The sequence below is a fragment of the Zalophus californianus genome, chromosome X, assembly GCF_009762305.2.
Source record: "Zalophus californianus isolate mZalCal1 chromosome X, mZalCal1.pri.v2, whole genome shotgun sequence".
Classification (NCBI taxonomy): Eukaryota; Metazoa; Chordata; class Mammalia; order Carnivora; family Otariidae; genus Zalophus; species Zalophus californianus.
In genome coordinates this window covers 26,360,977-26,387,655 of record NC_045612.1, presented here as the reverse complement: position 1 = coordinate 26,387,655, position 26,679 = coordinate 26,360,977, and the positions used below count along the sequence as shown (strand labels likewise).

The 26,679-nt window shown below is 36.5% G+C and overlaps 1 protein-coding gene across 3 annotated transcripts in view; it reads right to left on the bottom strand.

The window, feature by feature from the left end:
• The window catches only part of TENM1 (teneurin transmembrane protein 1), a 771,573-nt gene that overhangs the window by 296,385 nt on the left and 448,509 nt on the right, over positions 1–26,679 (bottom strand). For all 3 annotated transcript variants that reach the window (XM_027608817.2, XM_027608819.2, XM_027608818.2), the window contains one exon: positions 12,314–12,552. In XM_027608817.2, coding sequence (XP_027464618.1) covers positions 12,314–12,552 — 239 coding nt within the window. The remainder of the gene's footprint in view (positions 1–12,313; positions 12,553–26,679) is intronic.

Below are 26,679 nucleotides of genomic sequence, written 5' to 3'. Positions count from 1 at the left end.
TTCTATGTCACAGTCGTCACTATTCTAGTGCCTTCCATCATTGCATCTCATGATATTTTCAGATCTTTTCTCTCTTGGTCACCATTCCATATAGTCTTCTTTTTCAAGATGATTTTTGTCTTTTTCTGAAATTTATTTCCCGAGTTCAGTCAACTCTGATTTTGCATCTTCCTTTTGCACATTTCTGTTCTGAGTTTTAAAATTTATCATTTGAGTGTTTTTTTCATATCTTCAAATATCTGTTTAAGGATACTGAAAATTAATGTATTTTGTTGCCATTTTCTTCTGCTTTGGGGTGGTTATTTGGAGAGGTTCTTTGTCAGCTGACAGGATTCTTATTTTTTCTTCTTATAGAAAACCTTGTGTGTATATTGTCTGCCTTTTTATGTTCATTCTGAAATATTTTCCTAGGTCAGCAATAACAGTAGTATGCCTATAGGAGTCAGGAGTTTGGGTGATTTACCAGGTTACTATGTTTCTTAGTTTGTATTAAAGTGCAATTTTATTTTTTTTGTTTTGATAAATTTTATTTTATAATAAGATACCATTTCCCTTATAATTTTTGACCTTTGATAAAATGCAGTTTTAAAAATCAACAGTGCTTTTTGGATAGGGGGTTTGGTATAACCCTTAATTTTGTGACTCACTTTTATTTCTGCAGGATCCTGAAATTCTACCTCTTGCTTCCTTCTTTCCTTTCACCATCAAGGCTTCAAGGGACATTCTTTCCAAGTCAGTTGCCCTATGCCTTCGGAAGTTGTGGTTGCCAAGTTACCAACTCTAGTTCTCTATGCTTTAAAGCACATTCCACATTTTTATTTTCAGTAGCCAGTGTTCTCAAATGCCAGGTCTGAGATCTGTTCTCAGTAGCTGTCTACCAAAAGTGGGACATCTTGTTAATGGGAATTTTATTTTATTAATTCTGCCACCGCTAAGCTTCAGCTCTCCTATCTTTTTCTCTATTTAGCCTTTGTCTGACTCTGGGCTCTGGTAGGGGCTATAGAGCTAGTTCTGCTTCTTTTAGGTGTTTATTTCTCTCCTTATGTGTAATTTGAAGTGTGTAGAATTCTCAATCTCCTACATATGCTATTGAACTGGCTCATGGGTGGTTTTATTTGCTCTATTTGTTGATTTGCATTTCTTTTTGGAGGACGAGGTAGATAGAATTAGATTTAAGGGATCAGTATTATTCTACAGAAACTCAGAACTCATTTATTAATATCTATTCTTATAGTTATAGAATATATATGTAGATAGACTTGGACATTGTGTATCCAGTACTGATAGGACATTCATTTGAAATGAATCTCTAAATAGTGCGGATGTGTTATAATTTTACCTGCCCAGTGTTCTTTATGTTCAATTCTACGTACATATGAGATAGTTGGCCACGCTCAGGGCTATCATGTGTAGCTGTGAACAGGGCAGATTTACTAATTGTGTTGTGATTGTGTTGTGTTTTCAGGTGTGTTTTCTGGCCCTACATAATTCTTCCTCCTGAACCTCTAATGATAATAAATTCATAATGATTATCTCATTTCTTTAGTCAAAGTAGTGATGGCAAATATATTTCAACTTCTGAGTAAACTCTGACTACACAATCTAGACTCAGCAGGAAAGAACATATGTTGCATTTGATTACTTGTATCTTCTATGGTTCTGGGATAGGGAAGTGATGACATTAATATCAGATATTTGCCATTCTTGGCTTCCAACTCTGTCTTCTCTGTTAAAATGCAAATAAATCTTAGGGAGATATAATATATTTTCTTTGTCACAGCCATTCTTACTTCAGTGTGAATTATCTTATTATACGGGTTGCAAGCTTAAATACCTGCCTGGAAGGAAGGCAGGTAATATGAAAGACTGAAGAGGGAAGGATGGGTATTCTGATGTACTGGAGAGTTCATGGTCCTCTTGGAGGAGTCCCTATTTAGCTCTAGTCAATGATTGTCATTTTTTGCCACACAAAAGACTAGAATAGTGCCTGGCACATAGCTACTCAATAAATGCGTGGGCAAATGGGTGAATGCAGGCTTCAGTATGCCAGAAATTTCTATTTTTCAAGAGAGACTAGAAATTTTATGTAAACCAGAGATTTTACGTAAAATCTTTCTTTAGACAAGTTTTTAAATTAGTTGACAACGTTTAACAAATTCTATGTGTCCAAGAAAAACCTGTGTAGTTCATCAGATTCATTTCTGAGGTCAGGTTTTATTAGGGAGTAGAGGCAAAACTAGATTCCTGATTTGGGGGATGGAACAAAACAGGAGATTGAGAATGTAGGCTTTGGCAATGAAACAGAACAGAGCTAAAAGATGGAAAAAGTGACTGAGCTCATGACCTTGGCCTCATTAGCAGGAATGCTTCTGAGATAGTCACTGAGAAATCTAAATATTTTTGTTTCTTTTCTACCTACTGAAGTCACAAAAGACACATGCACTGTAATTTCCTATAAAAATAGGACTACATTCACCAGTCGACTATGTATACTAATAATTAAGTCTGTTTTGTTTGGGTCAAAAGACATACCTATTACTGGATTCCATAAACTCATTTTATCATTTTGGGGGGAAGTATATTTATGTATTTACTCTTGATTGCCCATTGAATCTCTTATTTTTAAAATTTAATTTCTCTGCCCCTCCCGCTAATGGGTTCTTATCTCTACATTTTATACTTCACTGATTTAAAAAACTAGATTGGTGCTTATCATCAAGGAGAGTAATGCCAGCTAATCCAAGGGCAGTATTTGGTTAGGGAAATTAAACTAAAAATATACAGCAGTCAGGAACAGAAACCAAAGATACTAAATTGCTTGTTTGGGTTTTGTTCAATCTTGAGCAGGCTGTGTTTTAGGCAGACAAAGAAAGGTTCTATTTGTACCAGCTGGCTTTCAAATACTCCCACAGCCTTCTATGTTGGTAAATCTTAACTAGTGCCATCTCTGCAATGACCTCTATGATAATCCTTGAGCATTATAGCCTGGAGTTGCACTGAGCATGTGCAGTGCTTTACCACATTTTCCCACTGGCATAAAGATTTTAACCTCCAAAAAAACCAAATAGTTCACTTCGGTTCAAAATCCATCTGACCCTTCAACTACTTATGGACTGACTGAGGTTAGATTTACCACCAAGGTCAAAGATAGTAAAAATATCTCAGCTCTCTACGAGCTGGTGGGGAAACCACTTAATGATCTGATAACTTCAGAGGATTTGGATTCATTTGGATTCTGTGTCTGGAGGCAGCAAATGATCTTTAACAAAATGACTCCATTTCAAAAATTTCCACTTTCTTTCACAGCACAGTATACTTGTTCTTAATTTCTTGACAGCTGATATCTCTTTCATGCACTGTACAACTGGTATTAGCTTGGTTGTTTGTTATGAGTAAAATCCAAAATCTTGTATTTACCATCTCTAATATTATTTTCATCTAACTCCATAATTTTATTAGTTAATTCTGCAAAGTATCTGGAGATATGGTATACACAAAGGACACTATGCAGGATCATTGTGTGCCATATTTAATATTTATGTCTAATTACGATAAAATTCAAGATCAAAGGGAATCTAGATGCTTCCTTCAGTGAACAAAGGCCAAAACTGAACTAAAGTTGAAACAAGGTTGTCTACAACGTAAACAATGGGGCTGGCTGATTTGGTGAAATCTTTGAATATCAAAAAGCAAAATCTGCCACTTCTGTACTAGGTGGTAGAACAGTACATATTGCTTGCTGTCAAAATCACATTTGCATTCAGTTCTGGCCACAGCCACTAGTTTAGCTAAGAGCTCAGCAAGCTCTTCTGGTGTTCCATGCACATTATGATAGCCTTCGGTTTCCTACAAATTTAATTAGGAGACGAAACTCATTTAATATAAAAGAAATGGAATCAAGAGTTGCTTTTTTGTTTTTTACAAAGCACATATCCCATGTCTTTTCTTCTATTTAAGGATTTCCTATTGCCAGTTCAACCTGATGATAAGACATTTGTGAGGCCCTTCCTTAGAAACTCTCACGGTAAGCAGTTACTCTAGAAGTTAACTATAATGTGTTATATAAGGCCTACATTTCACTAGATTGGCAATTCTATGATGAGGTTTTTATCAGCAGAAAATTATGGTGGGTCATCTTGGACCCTCTTAATTTGTTCATTATTATCCCATAAAAAGATCAATAGAAACCCCAAGGAAGGAGCTCTTGAGGAGCCATACTGTGATCTGGAATTCCATATGGACTTGCCTATCTTGGGGGATCCAACATAATGCAGAGCTCTTATTTAAACATTATCCATACTTTGGTGGGCTTATGAGTCTGACCAGGGACCTTGTGAGATTATACCTAGCCAAGAATCTAGTCTTCCCTGAGCAAATTTCATCTGGAAGGAGTTCCTCATATATGTTTCTTGACTTGGTCTAAAATATATAAGGGAATTCACATTTTTTGCACATTTTTGTGAGTCAGAAATCTAAAATTCTGATGCACTACCCTCCGATCATCTCATTTTAGCTATTAAACTTACTCACAGCCATATATCATCAAGGTGTCTAGACATTTGGACCAACATCTTGTTTAGCACGGCGTTAGCTTCCATCTCCTCTCTTCCTGCCTACGAAGTTTGATCCTTTGGCTGATCACTTCAAAAACTGTAATTTCCTTATCCCTTTGTCCTCTTGCTGCACTTCACCTGCCAGCTTCTACCTTGGTGCAAACAATAACTAGCCCTTATTTCATTTAATTGCTCTTCTTGAAACATTAGGTGTTTGGTTTCCCTACCTCAGCCCTTTACATTTTAGTCTCAGAACCTCTTTATGCTCTTAAAAGTTACTCAGCACACCAAAGAGACTTAGTTGATGTAGGTTATATCTAATCAATACTGACTGTATTAGAAACTGACTGATAACTTTTTACAAATATTTATCTTGTGATAAATAAGTGTATTTTACAAAACCACAAAAATGGCTCAGGTAAATAATGTCTTCATGCTGTTATGAACACAGTTTTACTCTGTGGACCCTCAAACCAGTCTTGGGGTCCCTAGTGGTCCCCAGACCACACACTGAGGACTTCTGTTCTATCACCACCATTTAAGTTTTTCTCCAACCTCTTTAGTTGCTCCTTCCCAGTCTGCCTACCAGATCCTTTTGTGCTTGGCCTTCTTGAATATTAGTGTTCACCTTAGTTCTAGCCTTCACACTGTTTTGCTTGTTCTAATCCCATGATTTTGGTGTTCTCATGGGTAGACACCTCTAAACATTCAGTACCAGCTATCTAACAATGTATGAGGTATCTTGACCTGGGTGTCTATTTTCACCCTTAAACCTCTTTCTTCTAACATGCTATCATGGCTAAGAGCATCACCACCTACCCAGTCTGTAAGCCAAACAACTCTTCTCTCTCCTGCCTCATCTAAACAGTCACTAAGTCAAGTGTGTTTTATCCTCTAAATACTTCTTGACTCCATCTTCTCCTTCTCCAGTCCCAGAAGTTTATGCTCTCACTCTCACTCACCCGGATTACTATGATAGTCTCCTAATTTGTCTTCATCCTTTCAATTCTTCAATTTCACAACCCCCATCGTCCTGCCTGCCAATTTCAACTTCCACATTGCCATCAGGTGATTTTTCTAAATGTAAATCTGAGCAAATAATTTTCCTGCTTTCATGAAAAACCATAAAAACACCCCATTTGCTCTCAGAATAAATTACAAGCTCTTTAACATGGCTTAAAATGCCTTTTGTAATCTGCTCCTGCTTACTACCTTCATTTCCTGCCACTCTCCCATGTCTTCCATTTGTGCTTTCTTGGGTTTTCCAATATACTTATATTTAACAAAACATATTGTACTTTTTCACCTCTCTGTAACGTGAATATTGCTAAGCCCCAAAAGAACGCATCTCCACCTTATAAGATGCCACCTCTTAGTTTTGACTGTGATGAATCAGATATTCTGTTGCTGAGATTGGCCTTCCACACTCTGGCTGTTCTATATGAGAATTCAGCCATATTTCTGAAGTTTAAAATGGGTTAACCTGCCATCTGTTTCAAAGCCATTGCTCTAATTTAGTATATTCTTACTCACTTCAGAGTAAGTATAGCTTAACAACTTATGCAATGTGGGTCTAAAAATATTCCCCTAACATATAATATATATGTATTATATATATATATATATAATTTGGATGAGGAGAAAGTAAGTTAAACAAGAATGAAATTTCCTTTATGCAATAGAGTTCACATTATTTACTTTGAAATCAGAGGTTTCTTGAGAGAGATTTTTTTTTTCAGAATTTGAAAGATTGACTCTTGCTATTCTAAAATTTCTTAAGCATGTAAAGCTCCAAAATTACTAACATGCTGTCCAGTCCACTTTTATTATGCCTTCTGGTGGATCTTTATCTATTTCACAATGCCTCATTTTAATTTCTCTGCCTAGGCTAAGAAAGTGCTGTATAGGAAGTACTTAGTAGGGTGACTGCCTCGCCTTGAGACAACAAAATAATCTCTTTTTTTAAGATTTTATTTTTAAGTAATCTCTACACCCATTGTGGGTCTCGAACCTACAACCCCGAGATCAATAGTTTCATGTTCCACATGCTGAGCCAGCCAGGTGCTCCCCCCCCCTTTTAAACAAATAATCTCTTGATGCAAGACATATGTTTAGTACTCACTACTCATTCACCCAAGAAATTATCTCTCTTACTCTATGTTTTAAATCCACAGCATGCTAGAGTTCCAAGAAAAAAAAAAAGTAAAATATTTGCCTTTCATTAAAATGCCTTCATTTTGAGCAATATGTGCTAACTGCAGTTCTGCAAGTTAGTTGTAGGTGATACAGGTTCTTCCTGTCATTTTAGTATGTTTGATTTGGATTGAATTTATACTTTTATTTATGACAGGTAAGAGTGCCACTTAACATAGTGGGGTAAAACTTATGGGACATATTACACCAAAAGGGGGTGTCAGATGAAAATATATTTTTTTAAAAAATCAGAAGAGTTCTGATAAATGCATGGATGGAAGATTTATAATTAGACTGAAGTTATACCACCATTTCCCAGATCCCTTCTTAGAGAGATTGCTAGAAAGTTAGTAGATTCATGGGTAGGAGGCAAAGCCAATGCTAATGCAGAAACTGTTGTCGTTATCATGAATGGGTTCAGGAGAGTGAACTGGAAGAAGTAAAGTATTAAACAGGACACCAAAAGGACTGATAATAATCTATAAGGATAAAGTAAAATGCTTTTTAGCATTTTATGCTGAGTCATTTCTTGATTGTTATAAGCTCTAACGTCTTTTAAGGAAAATGTGTTTCAACACAGATATGGCCTCCAGATAGAAATACAAAACCATTTGAAGGGTCAAAACACCAAGGAAAAGGAAAATTGCTAAAATAAATGTAAGGTTACAAATATTTTAGGTTAGGCAGAAGGAAACAACAAACCCATTAGATGATTCTTGTGAAACAGACATTCCAGCTCTGAAAAAATTGTTTTAGATGACTTTGGCAAGAAGGGAAATAAAAGTAGTTCATGTTAGGATAAATTATATGCTCATTATGCTTACCTTGGCTCAAATTAATAATCCTAATAATAATTCTGTTTCACTGATAATAATCATTAATCTTGATTTAGACCTGCTAAGCAATGTCCTAGACGTTTTACATGCTTCATTTCATTTAATTAAAAAGAAAATCCATGGGGAAGGTATTATCAACATTCCCATTTTATAGACTAGGCAACTGAGGCACAGAGGCATTAATGAAATTGCTAGAAAGTGACTGAGATGGCTTTTGCTAAACATGTTTATCTACATTTAGTAAACTGTGTCAACGGGCATTGTGTATTGAGATTTAATGGGGGAAAACCCTCCGTTTCTATTCTTTACATTAAAAGAAAATCTAAGTTGTTGAATTTTCTGAAATCAAAATTTGCCGTATTCGGTTTTATTTCTTCACTGTATTGTGAGGTAGTTACACTTTCTTTGTGAAGAAGGCAAAATGAACACATTCCATTCCTCTCATTCTATCTCCTCCAGCATTTCTTACTCCGCTGTAGTAACGGCCTCAGAAAGCAGGGCAATTTGGATCAGGGTAAAGGAGGCACAAGAAAATGCTAAATCAATGTTATCAATTTTGGTGCAGAGAGCAAAGTGAAGTAAGCCCTTTGCCCTCTTGAATAGTTTCATCTCTAAACTTTTGATCAGAGTACTGGGCTCAATATTCTCTCTCCCCTAATTCTGTATTAATACCCATTCTGGTCAAGATTCCACATGTGGGCTATATAGCATGTCATGGCAAGAATTGTGGACTTAAATTATTTCATCTATAGAGTTTGGACACTCCCTACATACCCTGAGGGTGGTATGAATCGCTTCTAATTTCATGGCGAAGGAAAAGGAACATCCATGTCATTAACTGATGGTATTGGTTTTGAGAGCCAGAAATCCCTACTCTCCTCCAACTCATTCAGCACAGCAGCCCATTTGACCCCAGGCACAATGTACTCCTGTGAGTTTCTACTGCCTCTTATAGAAAGTGCTGACTGTGGAGAAACTTGATCAAAACATCAAAGATTACAAGAGAAGCTGCATTTATGCCCTTCACAACCACTGATGAAGTACCTTAGCCTCGCCTTCTCTCGATGCCTTGCATATGGTCGTCTGTCTTCCTGACTACTACTTCATATGGCTTATTTGTAAATTCAAGCAAATGTGCTTCTGACTGGCACTGATACATCACTGATGCCAAAACATCAGAGAGGATGAAGCATAAGGACATATTTTTTGATTCACATGGAAAATAGTACAGATTTATGGGGAAGGGATGACAATAGCCATTCCATGATGTCTTTACATAATCAGTATCTTTCCATGCCTCTCTTCACCAAATTTTATGGCCTCAAAACTTATTTAAAGGAATTACTCTCTTGCTGACCCAAAAGACATGGTGGGGATGGGGCTGGTTGCCTGAACGACCTAGCTCTGTCTTTTCACGTGCTGAATTTCCACAGTTTTCCAATGACCACTTACAGAGCTGTAATGCACAGAACGTCTACTGATGTCCCATTGATATCGATGTGATTTCCCCCAGTGCACTGAGGGCAGCACAGCACACAACCATTAGTATCTAAAGGTTATGTATAATGGCTCAGAGAGGAAAATGAAAGAGCAGAAAGGAATTTGCACGGGAAACAGAAGCAGTAAATAAATAGTTTCAGTGTAAGATCTTACTTGGGTTATACAGCAACTGCAAAGGGGGGTTGGAAAAAAAAAAACGATGACTCTTACAGACTCAGCAAGAGTGGAGAGTGAAACAGTTTCATATTTTGAAATGTAATACTTTTTTACTTCAACCGCAGCAAGCCATTTGAAAATCATCTTGTATGTTACAGTTCTTATGTGACATCTTTCACCCACATGCCTACTGATGAATTCTTATTCTACCCTCCTGAGGTGGTTAGCAATACAGCACAGATGGGGTAAATTGAGGAAGGGATTTTAACGGGCTTATCCAAAGTCACACAATGTTCAGTTCATGACAGAACTTGGGAAAAAGTTACGGTGTTAGCCATTAACCTCTCATTTTGAACCCATTTCAACCCACTGTGCTACAGCATTTAGCCTGATATTTCTACATCTAAAAAAATCACACAATAAATGATTTCAGTGGATATCTCTCACCAATCAACACAGCTTAGCTGCACACACGGTTGCAGTAGATGACCTGGTAAATGTAATTTATTTTGTAATTTAGTAAGAAAAAAATTGTCTGGTGGATTTATTTAGTAAACCAAGGAGTCCGTGAGCTGCAGAGTTTACTGGAGTGTTAGAGGGGCAGCAAGACCTAGTGCTGAAGAGCATGGGCTCTGGAGTCAGTCCACTCTGGCTTAAAGCTCAGGATCCCCACTTCTCAGGGATGCGACCTCTTAATCTCAATATGACCCTTATGGGACCTCTTCTCTTTGCTGTGCCTCAGTTTACTCATTTCTATACCACATATAATACTGAGACCTGCCCTTAAGGATTGTTGTGAGAATTAAATGAGCTAACGAGTAAAATGCTTAGCTTTAGTCATTTTTGTCAACAAAGTTTCCTGATAGGATTGTTATGTGCCAGGCACTGATCTTGGTGCTCGGATACAGCCGTGAACAAAATGGTTAATTCTGAGAACCACTGAGTTTTAATAGTGAATAACAGTTATAAGGAGAATGATGATAACAACAATAATAATATTTAACATTTATAGTATACTTACTATTTTTTGGGTACTATTCCAAGTTCTTTAGTTATATTAACTCATTTAATTCTCATAACAACTCGATGTTATAGGTACTGTTTTAGGCCCATTTAACAGATGAGGAAATGGAGGCCTTTAAAGGTTAAATAATTTGCCCAAGGTACCATGCCTAATAAGGGGCAGAGGTCTGAAAATCCATGTTCATAATGACCGCACTATATTACCTTACTGTCATGTCGAAATCATATTCTATTGTTCACCTTATAAAAGGGCAGACTTTGAAATGACTGAAATGTTCTATTTTCACTTATGAAATGAATAAATATATAAACTAAATAAACAAGTCTCAGAGTATATAATACAAGTTTTGATACCAGAGTGGCCATTATAATAAATTTAAATGGATATAGGCTTGGACACCATCTAAACCTATTAATAAAGAGCTTGCTGTTATCTGGATTTGTTTATACCAGGGGTTAAGTCTTATATCTAAAACATTATCTCTCTACATAGTAACAGTTAATAGAAGATAACCCATAAGATAAGAGTTTGTCTCATAATTGAACAAGAACATTTAAAAGGGCCTCTAATGTATTTAAACTTCTCGAATTACTCCCTGTTTTGAATGATTCATATTAAAACTGTGTTTGTATTACAGTACTTTCTCATCCCCTACCTTCATTCCTTCAGCATTATTTATCATTACAGGTTATTACAAACCAAATAAACATACATGTTGGGTTATCCTAAAATGTCTGAGATAAAAGACACATTTTTGATATTGTAGGTAATGTTATCCACATTTAATAGAAGCATTGTTCAAGTGTATTCAGATTGTACGATAAACATATAAAAGAGATAATTATGAACATCAATATAGGCTATGATCCTATACTGTTGACATTATCAGTGACTTCCCTACAAAATAAATCTATTAACTCAGCAGCCCCTGTTCTATGACTCCCATAAAACCAGTTATGGGAAATTTCTTATTGTTCACATTTTGAATAAATCAGAATACACCAAACTTCCCTTATTATTTATAATTATAAGAAAGTCTAAATCCGTTTTAATCTCCTTCTCAGAATCATATTCATTGTATCCTCATGGGTAATTCTGCTTCAATTATGAAACAGGGTTAAACCTGAAAAGAAGTTACTAGTGCCATACCTGGATAGAATTTTTTTTCCTACCATGATATTCCATTCATTCTAGGAATAGTGCTTCCACTAAGTACACGTTTCTTAAGTTAATTTACATTTTAGACTGCAGAACCACTCAAGCAAGGAAATTAATGTTCAGTCAAAATAAAATGCCATCCAGAAAAATCAATACAATTTGCTATCAAGTGAGGGTGACTTTAATCAGAGTGACTCTAGAACAATATTTTTCTTAAACGTGTTGAAAGAGTGCTTCACAACTGTTTTCTCCTTTACCTCCCCATAGTATCCATATAATTCCACAGCTGAAAAATAAGAATACATTATTTTTTAAATCCCAGTGTAAAACCTAATTCTTGGGGAGAAATTATACACTGGATTTTCTGATAGCTTCCTTATAAATAACTACCACTTTAATGAAATTGCTACCTGAAAATCTGGTAGCAGTATCATTGTTTAACTATAATTTAAGAAGCTATTGTAGATTGGTACTTATGACTTCTAGTGAGAAAACCATAACAACCTTTTAATTGAAGGGAAAATGGTTAACTACAGTAATTGCAATCAATAAGACTGTGTTAGTATAAATATTTCTTCTCAAAGAGCATTCCTTACTCTCCTCAGCAGTATTTAAGGGTAGGAAGTGCAAAAAAACAAAAAACAAAAAAAACCCCTTGATTAGAAATCCATTTGTTATTTATAATACTAAGCCTTGGTTCAAATTTTAGGTCCCAGAGTTAAGAGAGAATCTTCCCCTCCCCCAACCTCCACCACAAGCAAAACAACACCACATCAAAAACTAATGATGTATTGTATGGTGACTAACATAACATAATAAAATAAAAAAATAGAATTGTTGACAAAAAAAAGACTTTGATTAAGAAGAAAACAGGCATGGAAAAAAGGGCTTACCAATCACGTAGGCTAGCAACAAGGCCAAAGTCACTGTGATTGCAGTGGCGCTCAAGGCCGTGCACTTCCAGTTGCAGCACCTGTAAGGTTTGTTAAAGGTAAAGGCAGGTCTGGAAAAGGTGCTTCGAGGAAGTGGCCTGGGAGGGGGCGAGTACACAGTATTGGACGTCAGCGGGTAGTTCTGACTGGCCGCACTGAAGATAGCCGAGGAACCAGACCCATGTTTAAACAGGAAATGCCTGCAAAAAGGAAACAGACAGTAGAGCTATAAAAACCAAAGCCTAACTAGCCTGGCTAATTGAATTTAAATAAAAAAAAACAAAGCCAATTGTTACAAAAACACAAACTCCACTCATTTCCAACAATCACACTGACAGAGCTCAGGAAAACTGGCAGAGTCTCAAAATTTTCATATACCTAAGACTTAATTCCAAATTGCCTCTGGTGGTCTCCTTTTGTTTTCTCATTTAGACCTTTAGGAGGCAGAAAGAGATCCTCTGTTCCCTGACTTGCTGGCTAGTGAATTTCTCAGACTCTTAAGTGTTGACATTCACGTTTGATGTTACTCGTTATCCTGCTCCTTTTCATTAAATATGATACTCAAGAGTTGATTCAAAAACAAATGAGAAGTATCATCAGGCATTTTTGAAATCTGAATGGTCTAGAAACCAGTATATTTAGTTAGTGATTAGCTTTCACAGACATATTTTCAAGCAATATTCTATTATAAAAATTGTCAAACATACAGCCAAGTTGAAAGGATTTTATGCAAACACACATATACTTACCAAGTAGATGCTACAGATAACATACGACTATATTAACTTTATCACATATTTATCCATCTCTCCATTCCTGTCTTCATCCATCAGTCCATCTTAGTTTTCAAGCATTTCAAAGTAAATTGCACACATCAGTATACTTCCCTTCCCTTTTAACTTGCATATTATCTAGAGTTCAATATTTTTTTACAGATTTTTAAATGTAAAATTTATATGAGTTGAACTCTTTTAGATTCCACATATAAGTGGTATCATACTGTATTTGTCTTTCTCTTTCTGACTTATCTCACTTAGCATAATGTCCTCAAGGTCCATCCAAGAACCCATAAAAACAGAGAACAGAAAGGTGGTAACCAGGGGCTGAGAGGTCAGAGAATAGGAAAGATGTTTAAGGGTATAAACTTGCAACTAGTAGAGAAGTAAGTCCTGAAGATCTAATGTACATTATAGACAACTGTATTGTATTATCATCATCAAGCTCGCTAATAGAGATTTTAATTATTCCCACCACAAAGAAGAAATGATAATTATGTGACATCATAAAGGTGTTAACTAATGCTACAATGGCAATCATGTTGCAATATATAAATGTATCAAATCAACATGCTGTACACTTGAAATTTACATAATGTTATATGTATGTTTCAATAAAAAAAGTATACATGATGAAATGCACAAATTTTAAGTATACATTTGCTCAGATTTGACAAATGCAATCATCTGTGTAACATAAACCCTTAACAAGATACAGAACATTCCCATCACCCCAGGAAGCTTCCTCCTGCCTTTCTAAGTAAATCCCTACTCTACTTCCCCCAGGTAACCACTATTTAGCATTTTTTCTACCATGGATTAGTTTTGCCTGTTCTAGAACTTCACGCTACTGTCATGTCTGAATTACTATAGGATGATTACTGACTGCTCATGACTACTGCAATATGGATATTTCATAAACAGTACTGATTTATGGACATGGAAGGAGCTGCCAAAAACAAATACATTAAAGTATGTTTTGGTGCATATACTTTACACTTACTGAGTGCTATGTGCCATGCATTGTGTTAAACACATAATCTCAGCTAGTCTTTGCTCATATGAAATAGGCTATATTATTATCCTCATTGTGCATTTAAGGAAATGGAGGCCTAAAGAGGTTTAAAAAAACTTGCCTACATCCTCCTAGTACATGAATGACAGAGCCAGAATAGGAATCCAGGTCACTCTGGCTCCAAAATCCTTAATCTTAACCTCTCTCTGTGCTGCCTGGAGCAGTAAAATGCACTGCTAAGTAGAACACATTCTGGTGCTACATTTTAATGTACTACAACATGAAACCCCTCCGCTAAATAGAAAGCCAACATCACCTTGTCACATAGGACCAAACGTATAAATCATTAAGACCATTTTAAGTCTGATTTCCAACTTCCACTTTTAAAGAACAAAAGCATAGATGTTTAGAGGAAAAAACAACTGTTTAATCTGCCAGTTAATGAAAAATCTCCACATTAGAGAATTTTGCATTAGTATCATGAGGGTAAAGGTTATTTAAAGGGCAGGACTGCTGAGAGTAGTACACATTCACAGGCCTTTCTGGAGGACGACTTGTCATTAGTATCAGAAGACTTTAAATATGCATATTCTTTGCCAAATAATTATGCTTACAGGAATTTATCCTTAGGAAATTATGTGTCTGACAATGTATAGAACAAGTCATTCATTGCAGTGTTACTTGTAATAGCACAAAATAAACACCCAAGTGCTCAATAATAGGTACTTCATTAAGTACATTATTTTACAACACATAGTAGAATACTCTACAACCATTACAAATTGTACTGTAAAAGAAGATCTATTCACTAAGAAGTGTTTAAAGATATCACCAAGTGAAGAAAGGTAGGCTTCAAAACAGTATGGGCAATAGGATACAATTTTTTTTAAAGATTTCATTTATTTATTTGAAAGAGAGAGAGCATGTGCACAGAGGGAAAGGGAGAAGCAGACTCCCCGTTGAGCAGAGAGCCCAATGCGGGACTTGATTCCAGGACCCTGAGATCATGACCTGAGCCAAAGGCAGATGCATAACTGACTGAGCCACCCAGGTGCCCCAAGATACAATTTTTAAAATAAAAAAATATATATGCTCATGTAAAAATAGTAAGTTGTGTTACCTTTGGGTATTTTTTTGAAGTTTTCTGCCTTGAGTTTGTATTGCCTTTGTAACAAGTATCAAAAAGAAGGGAGGTGGGGTGAATGGAAAAAATGCACTGTTTAACACCAACCATATGCATAGTTGGTTCTGTTTATGTGAACATGATTTATTGAGCACCTAGAAAGTCTAGGCACCAGGCACTTTATGTGCAATATTTTGATCCTCATACATCTGTGAGGTTTAAACTATTATTCTAATCTTACAGATGATGAAACAGAGACCAAAAGAGGTTTTTAGCAGGAATAAAGTGGTGGTAATGGTAGTTATCATAATAATGATAAGTGCTCACTTGTGCCGGGCACTGTTCTAAGTAATTAATAAACTCTTATATCATTTAATCTTCACAACAACCCCATTAAAATAAATATTTCCATTTACAGATGAGAAAACCAATGCACAGAGAGGTCAAGTTGTCCATGGTCCCCACAGCTAGTAAGTGGTGAAGCTGAGTTTCAAACACAAGCAGGCAGGCTCCAGAGCCATTGCTCTAAACCACGACATTACGGTGCACTCTGCTAGGATGAGGCAGGTCGTGGATACATTAAGATTTGAATGCAGACCTGTTAGGGCACAGAAGAAGCATGTGGGTAATACTGAACTGAGCCACAATTACCCTGTTTCCCTTGGGAACAATGACGAACATGAAAATGATGGCTAAAGAATCACAGAGTTGGAAGAAGAGATCTCAGTAATCATCTAATTGTCCAAAACCCTGATTTTGCAGTTAGGGAAACTGAGGCCCAGAAAAATGAAATGGACTCCCTAAAAGTAACATAGGTACTTAATGGTATAAATGAACTTGGAATCAGGGACTTCCAAAAGAATGTATTTCCTCTGCCCTAGGCGACCTGCCAACCAGTCTTCACCGAACTACCACCAGGTTCTAAGCTCCTGCATTAACTGATCCAGGCTAAACAAATATAATCCCTTCAAACAGTGCTACATAATACTTGTCTGTTCTGAATGTCACATGTTCTTATAGTAAGTTTTAAAGACCATCTTAACTATTTTGGATGAATGGGGAAGCATTACAATGAAGCTACCCTTTAGTTGTTAAGGAGGCAAGGGAGTTATTGCTGCTTCTAAAAGTACCTGGCGTATCCCCAGAATGGAGAAAGAGTATATAGCAGAAATAAGGATAAATATACCAAAAGAGTGACTTGCAGCATTATGCTCCTTCCATTTAATTATACTTCCTATTTATTTATTTATTTATTTATTTATTTGAGAGAGAGAGAGAGAGAGAGAGAGAGAGAGAGAGAGAGAGTGAGGGAACACAAGCAGGGGGGAGATGGAGAAGCAGGCTCTCCACTGAGCAGGGAGCCTGACATGGGGCTTGATCCCGGGATCCTAGGATCATGATCTGAGCCAAAGGCAGATGCTTAACCAACTGAGCCACCCAGGTACTTCCTCTTTAGTCCCTGAAACGGTCTCTTCCATTTATAAGGAGGTGAATTTCTTCTTTACCATCTGGTTAGCGCTCCCAGCCTATGTTTCCCTGCCCCCCCAGCTATCTAATTTACTAGTGAGCAAGACATATAGCGCTTTACAGACGGCAGAGTAGAGCAGCCTCCCCATCTCCTTAGCACCACCTGGCGGTTACTCTGGGTGTGACAAAATGTCACTTAGGTATAACCAGTCCTGACAGGGACACCCTGATATGTTCCTGTGGGATAAAAGGGAAACCCAGCAGTATGGGGTGCTTTTTGCCCAGTGATTGGAGATAAAATCTTCAATCCTTTGCATATTTATGAAGGAGAACAATCGGATTTTCAAAACAATGTAAGTGGCCCCATATGTTGGATATTGATTTGGTTTGGTATATCATTAAGGGGGAGAATAAAGACAAAGACAGAATTGTTGGCTATTATGATGGCAATTACAAGCAATAATCAATATCCCTGAGCACTGTAATTTCATCGTGATATACACTAAAGGATTTCCAAATGCAGTTTCATAAGTAAAATATTACAGCATAATGAATAAATTCAGCAGTCGCAGCAGAGCAACATTTAAACTAATTCATATTTGAGTGGAATCCAAATCACAGTCCTCAGTGAGGGTAGATAATAAAATGAGTTCATATACTAAGGTTCCTGTTTTCCTATTAACAAGCTGAGATTAAGATTCTATGCTCAAGTGATCTATACTTTGATGTGGATCATGAAAAACAGCGCTGCAAATGCTATGTATTGTCAAAGGCTTTGCAGTCCATTGTTGGAAAGTGAAACTACTGCCTAAATGTGTTTTCATAGTTCCTGAAAAAAGTAGGAGCATAAAGACAAATGCGCAGCACTAGACTTCAGCTATGTGCTCATAAAATCAAATCATCTGTCTAAGCACATTGCTTTTCCCTGGGGACCTGAAGATATACTAAAATGTTGCTATCAATTTCATACAATTGGGTTTTTTGCACAGAGCAAATGATAAAAATGCAGTTCAAGAGTTTATGTGTAAGTAGTACTCTCCTTTGCATCTGTTTTAATATTCAAGCTCAAATTTAAAAAGGAAAAGTAAGATATTGCCAAAAGGAAATGGGCATATAAGGAAATTGAAAAAAAATATCTTCAAGACTGATGAGACCCAGTGGTGGTAAGTGGGAATACAATAAATGCTCCTGTAAGGATTTTAAAATCATCTATAAAAAAGGGGAAAATGTACTCTCTCTTCTCAAACCCCTCATGCTACATAATTCTGAGGGTATCTGTTAGCACTAAATAATGTGATTTAATGTGGCACTTAAAATTCTATAGGAAATAGACAGAAATCTACAGCTTTCTAAAAACAGATGCATAAATATCCAATGAAGTTTTTCTTTTACATCTTCTAAACATGCTTATGAGACGAATATCTAAACCTGTATTCCCTTAGCTATAAGCATTTGACTCATTTTTATAACCAGAAGAAGGAATTCAACTTATTTCCAGTTCACAGCTGAGGGTGATTTAAGAAAATAAAATAAAACAGAAGACTGCAATGAAAAAGCCTTGAGTCAAGTTATTACGGCCAAATCACATTCAGATAGAATTGTGGCATTTAGACATTTTCTCGTTTTAAGAAAATTATTAAATGCATTTTTATTGCGATAAAAAACTACAAAATATAAAACTTATCATCCTATTTATTTTTATTTTGTATTTTAAGTGCGTTCCACGCCCACTGTGGGGCTTGAACACACAACTTTGAGATCAAGAGTTGCATGTTCTACCGACTGAGCCAACAAGATGCCCCCATCCTAACTATTTTTAAGGGTACAGTTCAGTAGCATTTATTCACACTGTTGTGAAACAGATCTCCAGAAATTTTTATCTTGTAAATATGAAATTCTATACCCATTAAACAATTTCCTTTTCCCCCTTCCCTTAGCCCCTGGGAACCACCACTTTGCTTTCTCTTTTTACGAATTGGACTAGTTTAAATACTTCATATATGTGGAATCATACAGTATTTGTCTTTTTGTAGTTTTATTTCGCTTAGCATAATGTCCTGAAGGTACCTCATGTGTAGCAAAGGACAGGATATCCTTCCTTTTCAAGGCTGAATAATATTCTGTTACATGTATATACCACATTTTCTTCACTCGTTCATCTATCCATGCACATTTGGGCTGCTTCTGCTTTTTGCTCTTGTGAATAATGCTGCTACGAACATGGGTGTGCAAATATGTCCTTAGATCCTTTTTCAATTCTTTTGAGTATATGCCCAAAAGTGGGTTTGTTGGATCATACAACACCTCTATTTGTAATTTTTTGAGGGATCGCCATACCATTTTCCATAGCGGTTGCACCATTTTACAATCCCACTAATAGTGCAGAGGGGCTCCATTTTCTCTACATCTTTGCTAACACCTGTTACTTTCTATTTTTTTTTTTTGATGGTAGCCATCCTAATGGGTGTGAAGTGACATCTCATTGTGGTTTTGGTTTGCATTCCTCTGATGACTGGTGATGCTAAGTATCTTTTCATAGGCTTGTTGGATATTTTTATATCACCGTTGGAGAAATGTCTATTCATAGGTATTTATTCTTATGCCTCCAAAAACATGAGAAAAATTTTAAAACATGCCATGCTGGGTCAGCCCCATTTTCTTCTCTGACAAGAACACCTAGTGTTATTTTGCAGAAAAGTATGGTTACTAGTCAAGATTATCAACCTCAACATCTCTAGTTTGTCTTTTGTAGCCCATTCCTGATGCTCCTTTTTAGGATAAATACTCCCCCAAAGAGTATTTATCCAAACTCTTCTTGAGCCTCAATGGAATTACCAGCTTGGACAACCTCCTGGGGTAACAAATTGTATTTCTCTCCTAACAGTTACATAAGGGAGGGTTTAATTTTATTTGCTCAAAGGTTCTTTCTTCCAAATTTTAAGCCACCCCTGCCCATATATCCCCTCCAAACATTACATACTAAGTGTTTATAAAAAAAATCTATACCCTCTCCACATTGTTTATAATTTTTAAGATTCTTTTTCTTTTTAAAGAGTTTCAGGATACCTATCTAAGCCTTAATTTTTCTAGGTTTAAGCATTAGTTCTACAGTTTATCCTTGAATGGTAATGCTCTATGGTCTAGACTGATATTGTAATTTTGCAAGTGGGGTAGTTAGTAGCTAACAGGAGAGTTCTTTTAAAAATCTTTTTGTGACTATTATTCCCACTCTTCTTTTAATCAGAATATCCATCCTGCCTGTATTGTATATTCCTTGAGAGCAGGACTAAGTCTTAATTTCTATGTGTGTTGTCTCATACTTCAAAGGTACTCAATGAATATATATTGATTTGTATGACGCTTTTGCTTCTTCTAAAAGCCTCTTGATTCACTGTGCAAAATGAATGAGGCTTGGGAACCCTAAGATAAATTTCACTTGTGAGCAAATATCTCTTGGTTTGTTGAATGTAAAGGGACAACTATAAGCTTTCATTTTGTTTTCACATAATCTAAAAGGAACAAATCAAAGAAATAGTTGATTCATATTTCATCTCTTTTTGTAAGACATTTGGGTAGTGAAAGAATTATTAATAAAAAATACTAATAATTAAAAATAATTGCTGCTAATAATAATGGCAACAGCAACGACCATACACTAAACCACATCTATGTGCTAGGCACTCTGCTAAAATACTTTGTGCTTCTTTCTCACTGAATCCTCACAATAACCCTATAAAGGAAGGTGATATTATGCATATTTTACAGCTTAGGAGGCTGAGAATCCCGCTATTAAAGTTAAATAAATTTCCCAAGGTCACACAGCTGGTAAGTGACAGAGGTGGGAATCTACTTCAGTTTTGTTGATTACTAGACGTAAGCTACATGACAGTAGGAATGTCTGTCTTATTCACTGCTGTATCCTCTGCATCTAGAATGGTGCCTAACAAACAGTAGGTGCTCAATAAATATTTTTAAATTCATGCATGAACAATAAAACCCATTTACTTAACCACTGTGCACATATTAACTCATGACATCACTGATATCACTCATAATGTTAATCACTAATGTAACAAAATCTTAATTCACATGATCATTTGGCATTTTCTCCTCAAAGTGAATATATATAAGTTTAGTATTCCACTAAAGGTGTTTTTATGGAAATATTTGTTTCAAGTCTTAAAATTACAGAAATGACAAAATGATATCAGGAGGGTACACAGTGAGCTAACTGTCATGTCTCCCTTTTTAGAATATGAGAGACATCAGAACATCTTTTATGTAATAGTGTATTGGACTTTCCTATATAAATTAAAGATTTCTGTAACAGGATATTCAGAGGTAAGTTGGAGCTAGGTGTTCTGACATAGATATATAAAGGCTGGAGAAAGAAAATATTACATATTCTGTTTGATCAAGTTGCTTTAGTAGACCCCAAAATAAATTAAAATAAATAATCATCCTCTACTTTATAATAATGCCCTTTAAGACACACTCTCATTCTCGTTTTCCAAGTTAGATCCATGCTCTGTAGATGTAACTTTAATTTAAAAAATTTTTATTAAAAAACCCTACACCAGTTGAGGGGTAAATATCAAATTAATATTTTCTATTAATGTAAATGTTCCTGTATGAAAAGGCTCAGGCCAATACATAAAAATTATTTACCCAGATAAGTAAGCTTACCAATTTTTCATTTTCTTTGTACTTAATAGTAATTTAGTTCCTAAGGTATGCTGTGAAAGCTGTAATCTCTCTTCAAACTCAAAAAAACTTAAAAAGCTATTGGTGGGTGAGATTTTCAATCTTCTTATGATTGTATACATCATTTCCATGAAGGAATAGTGGAATGTCACTCCAGAGTTTTCAGTAGTTCATCTCCCAACAGGGACCATTTTAAATGGGAATAGACATGTGACCAAGGCAAAATTTATGGGTACATGTTTTAAATTAAACCAGACCCCAAATTTCCTAGGATTTAAAAAAGATTCTTGATTTTGGAAAAAATTTAAATTATTTTTCTCTTTACAAAAACTCAAAGTCTATTCCCAATTTTACTTATCAGAGCAACCTGCTGGTTTTGTAGAATTGGTTTCACTGGTTACTTGGCTTATTTATTTATTTTTCTTTTTAGAGAAGTGGGTAGTGGGTAGAGTATTCTATGCCTTGATTACTTTTTTATTCATCTTCATTTTCTATAGATATGCATTTTCCTCATTTATTTTATGAGCCAGTCGACATGGCATACGTTTCTGTATGATTTATTTTAATTGAATTGTAATCTATTAGCAAGGACACCTGATTTTAAAGAAAGAGTATTTCAAAGGAGTATAATAAGGAGAGAACATAAGCATTTCCCACTAAGCTCTTCAGGTTGAAAATACAGATTATCATTCTAATGCACCTTTTGAAGGGTGTTGATCAACATTTGCCTTACATTAACTTTCAATGGTTTGTAAGTCTTTCTCATACATGTACAGTAAAGGCAAAAATGCTTTATAATGCCATAAAGTAAGAAATGTCACTCAAATCAGTCATCTAACCTATCCAGTCTAACATTTTTCTGAGGGACAGACTGACAAAAGGCAAGGCTGTCTTGTGAAATATCAACCTCAAAATCAAAGAAGTGGCCCGAGGCAGAAGCTATCTGTTCCTCACCAGGATCCATGTTCTCCTTATTTCCTGGACACACGGACTACATTTCCCAGCAACAGTTTCCATTAGGTATGGTCATGTGAGTTCTGGCTCATGCGAAGTGTGAGCAAAGGTGATGTCTGATACTTCCACTCTTCTCACCTAGAACTTTCCCACCCAGGATCCTCAGTCTCCTTACTCATCCACTGACAGACCAGACTCAAATATGGAAGGAGCTTAGTACATTCGTTCCATGGAATATTATGATGTCATATTAAGAATTTCAACCACATAAGCATATTAGGCTGATCATTGTCTCTCAGCAGAGCCTGGACAGAGCACACTTATCCATGACTGTCCCAATCCCACCCCACATTGCTTGTAGCCAGAGTTAACTGCAACAGAATTGTATAGCCAACCTTGGAGACAATCGTATTCTCTCCCTCTCTCAGAAATCTAGACACAGAAACCCAGTCATCTAAGGAAGTCAAGACGCAAGGTCATGTTGAGCCAGAGCTGGAGTTACAACATGACAAGGGAACAGATAAACAAATCCCATCTAAAATGAAGCCTGAGAAGAGAGAATATGTGCAGAAAGAAACAGTAATGAGACATCATGTGGCTCCAGAAAGCAAAAGGACAATGAAGAGAATTCTATCTCTCTTTAGGCATGGCTGGACTCACTGTCCTTTTGTTTCCCTGGGAGATTATCCTGTATCATTTTTTAAAACCTCCTCTTTACTTGATTTAGTTTTAAAGCATTTCTGTTTCCATTAACCAAATAATTTCTAAGGCAATAAACAATTTTCCATGTTGAGGGAAAAAAAACAGAAATCATATACCCAGTACAAGCACAGCGGGGTGCTGTCCCCTCCCACACAAAAATGAAAACAACTCCAACTCTAAATTCCTACTCTACAGAGATCTGATCTAGAAGAAAGCACGGAAATCTTAACACTAACTATCTTTGGGTAGCGGAATTTGTAGTTACTTTTCTTTTTTGTGTTTTTCCTATTTTGGGAATGAAGGTGTACTACTTTATAAGGTCCTGCATGATCTGGTCTCCACAGGCCTCCCCACCTCCCCACTGCCATTGTCTCCAATACCCCCTAAGCTCTGGTCCTCCTCTCATGTGTGGTTTCCCAAATGTGCCATTTTCTTTCAGGCTCCTGTGGCCCTGTAAGCTTTTCAGCACAGAACAATATCAGAAGAGCTATGAAATGCCCAAGAGTAGTGTAGATCTAAAGTAAACTCAGGAGAGAGAGAACAAAGAGTGAACAAAGGGAAAATGAAGAGTGCAGAAGAAAAAGGAATAGAACAAGAAAGGAAATTTGATAGATAGATAGATAGATAGATAGATAGATATGGCTATATATGCCAGGGTAGAGGATCATTTGTTAGTGGCTTTGGAGGTCACCCGGGGCTCCTTTGTCTAGATCTGATTCAAATAGTCAGCAGTGATATGCTGCTTTTTCCCCAGCTTTTTGTATTCCCAGAAAACAGACCAATTAAGTATATATACAAACTGATACACATTCAATGTGTCAAAAATACATTCCTCTTGCTTAAGACTCTCACATAGAAATGCAGGATATGACAAGTAAATTGGGGATAAAATTATATAAGGAGTTACCACTATATGAAAAGGAAACCAATTGATGGGGGTGGGGAGATCTTAGAGCTAAATGGATTTAGTTTAGCGGTTGTCTTAGTCCACTAGAGCTGCTATAACAAAATACCATCAACTTCAGTTGGTTTATAAACAACAGAAATTACAGTTCTGGAAGCTGGAAGTCCAAGATTAGGGTGCCAGCACAGTAGGATTCTGGTGAAGGGCCTTTTCTGGGTTACAGACTGTTCCCCAGTCTGCTGTGGGAATCTAGTGGGCGGGAGGGGTTAGGGAGCAATCAGAGGTCTCTTTCATGAGGGCACTAACCCCATTCATGAGGGCTCTACCCTCAGGACCTAATCACCTCCCAGAGGCCCCACCTAATACCATCATCTTGGTTTTCAATATACGCATTTTAGGGAGATCCAAACATTCAACTTATAGCAGTGGTTTCCAACACAAATTATACTATAAACCTGAGAATTATCTAAACCCACTAACAAAGCCTTCGGAAGAAAGGAATATGAAGAGGGAAGATGGGAAGGGAACAAAAGAAACTGCTAGAATCTGAAGAGGGGTTGAGTAAAGTGAGTAGGAAGGAAACAAAAGATTTTGCCTCACCATTAGTCTAAAATGGCGTTTCTCAATTGGGGATGAATTGGCCCACAAGGGACATTTGGCATTGTCTGGAGACGTGGTTGGTTGTCACGATTGGGGGAGGGTGCTCTTGGCATCTAGTGGGTAAGAGCCTAGGGATGCTGATAAACATTCTATTATGCATGGGACAGCCCCCACAACAAAGAATCATACAGCCTGAAATGCCACAGTGAGGTTGAGAAAAGGTCTAAAACTATTCCTCTGATTGGAGCATGCAGTTTTGAAGTATTCAGCATCCCTATGGGAAGGAATCTGTCATTCTTTATAAGACTCTCAGGAAAAAGATTTTCTTGCCAGTCACTCATGATCATATCGTCCTCCCAAGCTCACAGCTGTTCCTCCCTTGAGGCTATGTGCACTTGGGATTGGTCTATTATCCAAACAAATACCCTGAACCTTGGGGCCAGAGAGCACATACAAGTCACTCATAATTACCTCCAACTTTACCCCTGCTGACCAAACAAGGAAATCTTTGTAAGATATGGAAAATAGAAAACATTTTCTACTTTCAATTTTTAAAATTGCTGTTCAAATTGTACCTCTCAAGAACTGTCACAAGACATAAATCCAAATCCTGAAATACTGATTAAAACATGCAGAATATACAATAATCATAGCAATTGAAACAACATTAACCCCCCTCAGGTTAGGTCACCTAAGAAACAGTCAAATTTAGCTTTCTGCCATGCTCTAAAGCTCAGAAACTATAATTCCACTTGAACACAGGAGAATCTGTGGAAACCAGGCCTTCCTTCCAGGGAAATATTCTTTCCCTTGTCCCTGCAGCGTGGATTCAAGAGTGCAAAGAAGAAACCCATTGGTTTGCTTTAATTATTCAGGGACAGCACAAGGAGATAAACAAGGTCAGGTCAACTTCAAGAGTATAATGATTTCACTCACTTCTCTGACCTCTAAATATACATCACTATTTGGCAAATATAATATTGAATCTAAACTTATTTTCTCTCTGCATCATTGTTAGTACTCAGAAAAAAATATCATCATGGATTCACAGGATGAGTATAGTAATGGCTGGTTGGAACTTAAACCCAATCCAGGTTGTATTTTTATCTTTGAATAAGAAACATAAAATAAAGTTATATTTATTTCTTAATTAGACAGATAATGACAAATTGAAAGAAAATATTGAAACATCGGGGGCTTCACAATATGACCCAAGGCAAGGTAGACTTCTTTATAAGGTGTTATATCTTGAATCCTGTCTTTATAAAGGGTTTTGTTCTTAAATTCATGTATTTAATAAACTTTTATTGAGCACCTATGTGTATCAGTAAAACATGTTCACAGACTAGTCTTGTACTGGCCTATGATTGATTTCCTAACTATGTTTGTTTGCCATTACCATTACCCCCTGACAGACAGGGATGCACAGTGTCTTCCTCATTTCCTCTTGGCTACTGGAATTTTTGAAGGAATCATGACTGCTTAACTTCAATTTATCTGACTTGTTAGGGGACCTCACTTAGAATCTGTAATCTTGCAATTCATTAGAATCCAACTAACTGGAAAGCTAACCTGAGCAGGATTGTTTCAGTGGAGGAGCAAATGACAAGAAGGCAAGCTACGGAAAAACAGAGAAAGTAAAGGCCTAAAGGACATCAAATACCATTTAGCTTTATTCCCTCACCTGACTGTTGTGCAAAATGAGGTTGGAGAGGAAGAAAGAGACATTATCAAGGTCACACAACTATTTAGTGGCAGAAATGGACTTGGACTCAAGATTTTCAATTCTAAATCCAGCGTTTTTTTAACTACTCACGAGAGGCCAACCAAAATTCACAAAGGATATCATGGGACCATGAGACATTTTGTTCACTCTACAATATTTTCTACATCCAAAGTGCTGTACAATAAAAAATCATGTTCAGAATGACAACCCTGACTTAACGTAAGATTTTCAATTATAATAGATTAAATTAGGATCATTTGGATTAAAACGGAAAGTAGATTCATATTTAAGAATGATTTTCAACAAGAATGGCAATTTTTTAAAAGTTCTATTTAACCTTAAGCTATCTACCAAAT